The sequence below is a fragment of the Buceros rhinoceros genome, unplaced genomic scaffold, assembly GCF_000710305.1.
Source record: "Buceros rhinoceros silvestris isolate BGI_N320 unplaced genomic scaffold, ASM71030v1 scaffold26214, whole genome shotgun sequence".
Taxonomy (NCBI): domain Eukaryota; kingdom Metazoa; phylum Chordata; class Aves; order Bucerotiformes; family Bucerotidae; genus Buceros; species Buceros rhinoceros.
Window position 1 is genome coordinate 2,465 of NW_010409222.1, and position 2,059 is coordinate 4,523.

The 2,059-nt window shown below is 58.5% G+C and overlaps 2 protein-coding genes across 2 annotated transcripts in view; one reads left to right on the top strand and one right to left on the bottom strand.

The window, feature by feature from the left end:
- HPDL (4-hydroxyphenylpyruvate dioxygenase-like) overlaps positions 1 to 48 on the top strand; it is a gene marked incomplete at its 5' end in the record, with an annotated part of 1,216 nt that extends 1,168 nt beyond the window's left edge. Inside the window, one exon of the mRNA XM_010135175.1 lies at positions 4 to 48. Within this exon, the coding sequence (XP_010133477.1) occupies positions 4 to 48 (45 nt within the window). The remainder of the gene's footprint in view (positions 1 to 3) is intronic.
- Positions 49 to 1,607: 1,559 nt separating this feature from the next.
- The window catches only part of MUTYH (mutY homolog), a gene marked incomplete at its 5' end in the record, with an annotated part of 3,945 nt that continues 3,493 nt past the window's right edge, over positions 1,608 to 2,059 (bottom strand). Inside the window, one exon of the mRNA XM_010135176.1 lies at positions 1,608 to 1,631. Coding sequence (XP_010133478.1) covers positions 1,608 to 1,631 — 24 coding nt within the window. The remainder of the gene's footprint in view (positions 1,632 to 2,059) is intronic.

Genomic DNA, 2,059 nt, shown 5'->3' on the forward strand with positions numbered 1-2,059 from the left:
CAGGCACTGTGGAAAGCTGTGCAAGCCTACATGGACCAGCAGCAGTAGTGGCAGCACTGTAATCCTCCTCCCTCAGCAACCCATCCTCTCCAGTCCAACCCCGGGGCAGTCGCCGCTGCAGAGACACCAGCAGGTGCCTGTGCCGTGGCCTAAGTGGCCAGGGACCAAGGGGAGTCCCCAGGTCAACCCAGAGCCAACCCAGCATGGCAGCAAGCTGCTCGGGGCCAAGATGAGCAGGGCTCTGGGCACCCCCAGGATGGAGGGTGTTTTCTCCCCCTGCCGGGGTTCCCAGTGATGTATGACCTCACACAAAGAACATTCTGCCTTAACTTAATTTAATGAGACTTGTGCCTGCAGCGTGGTCAAGAACACTGCTGGCAGAGAAACAGCCCAGACGCAGGGGGATAAGGGGCCGCTGGGGAGGAGTGGATAACCTGGGGCTGTGGCCATGCCCGCTTGGTTACTACCCGGAGCATGGCCAGCCCCTCTGCAGGGCAAGCGGTGGCCTCTTGCTCCTTCCAAATAAAGAATTCACTTGCAAGCACTGCATTGTGGCTTTTTTCCTCGTCCTTCTTAAGATGTGCCAGGTAAGGATGAAAGGGCTTTTTCAACGCCTCAGGGCAGGCTGTGCCCAGTCCTGCAGTCCCTAAATTGAAGCCACTTGTCCCTTTTACACCTCCCACCCCTCTGCAGGGCAAGCGGTGGCCTCTTGCTCCTTCCAAATAAAGAATTCACTTGCAAGCACTGCATTGTGGCTTTTTTCCTCGTCCTTCTTAAGATGTGCCAGGTAAGGATGAAAGGGCTTTTTCAACGCCTCAGGGCAGGCTGTGCCCAGTCCTGCAGTCCCTAAATTGAAGCCACTTGTCCCTTTTACACCTCCCAGGACTGGCCCCTGCCAGCCCCTGGGTTTGTGCCTTTGCAAGGGTGCTACTGTGCATCACTGTCAGGAAAAGCCACAGCACGAACACAGGGAGAAATAACCTGATGGAAACAATAAAAAAGGGGATAAAACCCTACAAAAGGCCCAGGGGGAGTTGCTCAGCCTCACAGAGGAACAGCCCACAGGCAGGAGCTGCGCAGCCTCCAAGGGCTGAAGCCTGCCCTCACAGGAACTCGTGAGTGCCTTTTCTGGGGTCACCAGCAGTTAATGCTCAGCCAAGGGGCTCACGGGTGCGTTAATGAAGAAATCCCTGCTGTCCCCAGTCCAGATGTAGGGATCTTCTCGGCCATCCTGCTGTTTGACCACAGACTGCCCAATGGCCCCAGCTTAGAACACTGAGACACGAGGACAAAGTCAAGAAAAACCCACACCCACTTGAGATTTATTATTAGAAAGCCAGTGGCTCAGGTTCAGTAAAAACAAGTGTATAAAAAGGGCCGCTGGAGGCCAGGAGGGCTACAGAGACACCCACAATCGCTGGCTGCCAGGCAGGGTGCAGCCAGGGACAGGGCTATGGGAACGACGTGGCCACAGCTGCTGCTGGAGAGAAAGCCCCGCTGCCCTGAGTCCCCAGTGCGTCAGCAGTGGCTGCGCTGCAGCCAAGGCGGGAGGGCAAGCCTGGCTCCAGGTCACAACCAGGACCGGCAAGGTGCACGTTAAGGTGCGACTACCCTGGGGGAGCCGGCAGACTCTGCAAGAAGGAGTGGAGAGCGTTACACCACGAGCAGGACTCCATCACAGCACGGGCCTCTGCTGGTCTCAGGTGAGAGGGTCTCTCATAGGGCAGTTGGTGGCTGGAGGAAGGCACGAAGCGAGAGCTGCGTCCTAGGGCAGGTGCTGCCTGCTCCCTGTGTTTTTGCCCCCCGCTTCCGCTTGGAGCCCTGTGGAGATTCGCAGCAGGGATAAGCTAAACAGTAAGAGCCCCCACAGCCTCCAGGGATCCCCTCTGGAGCAAGGGGTCACCAGTACTGGGGACAGACAGCCAGGGGCAATGCCAGCCAGGCAAATCCCCCGGACACAGCCCTGCCCCAGGCTGGGGATGCTCCTCCGTCTCACCCCAAACCCCAGGAGGCTCCAGCCCCGCAGAGCAGAGGCTGGGCCGCCGCAGGCGGGGGGCGC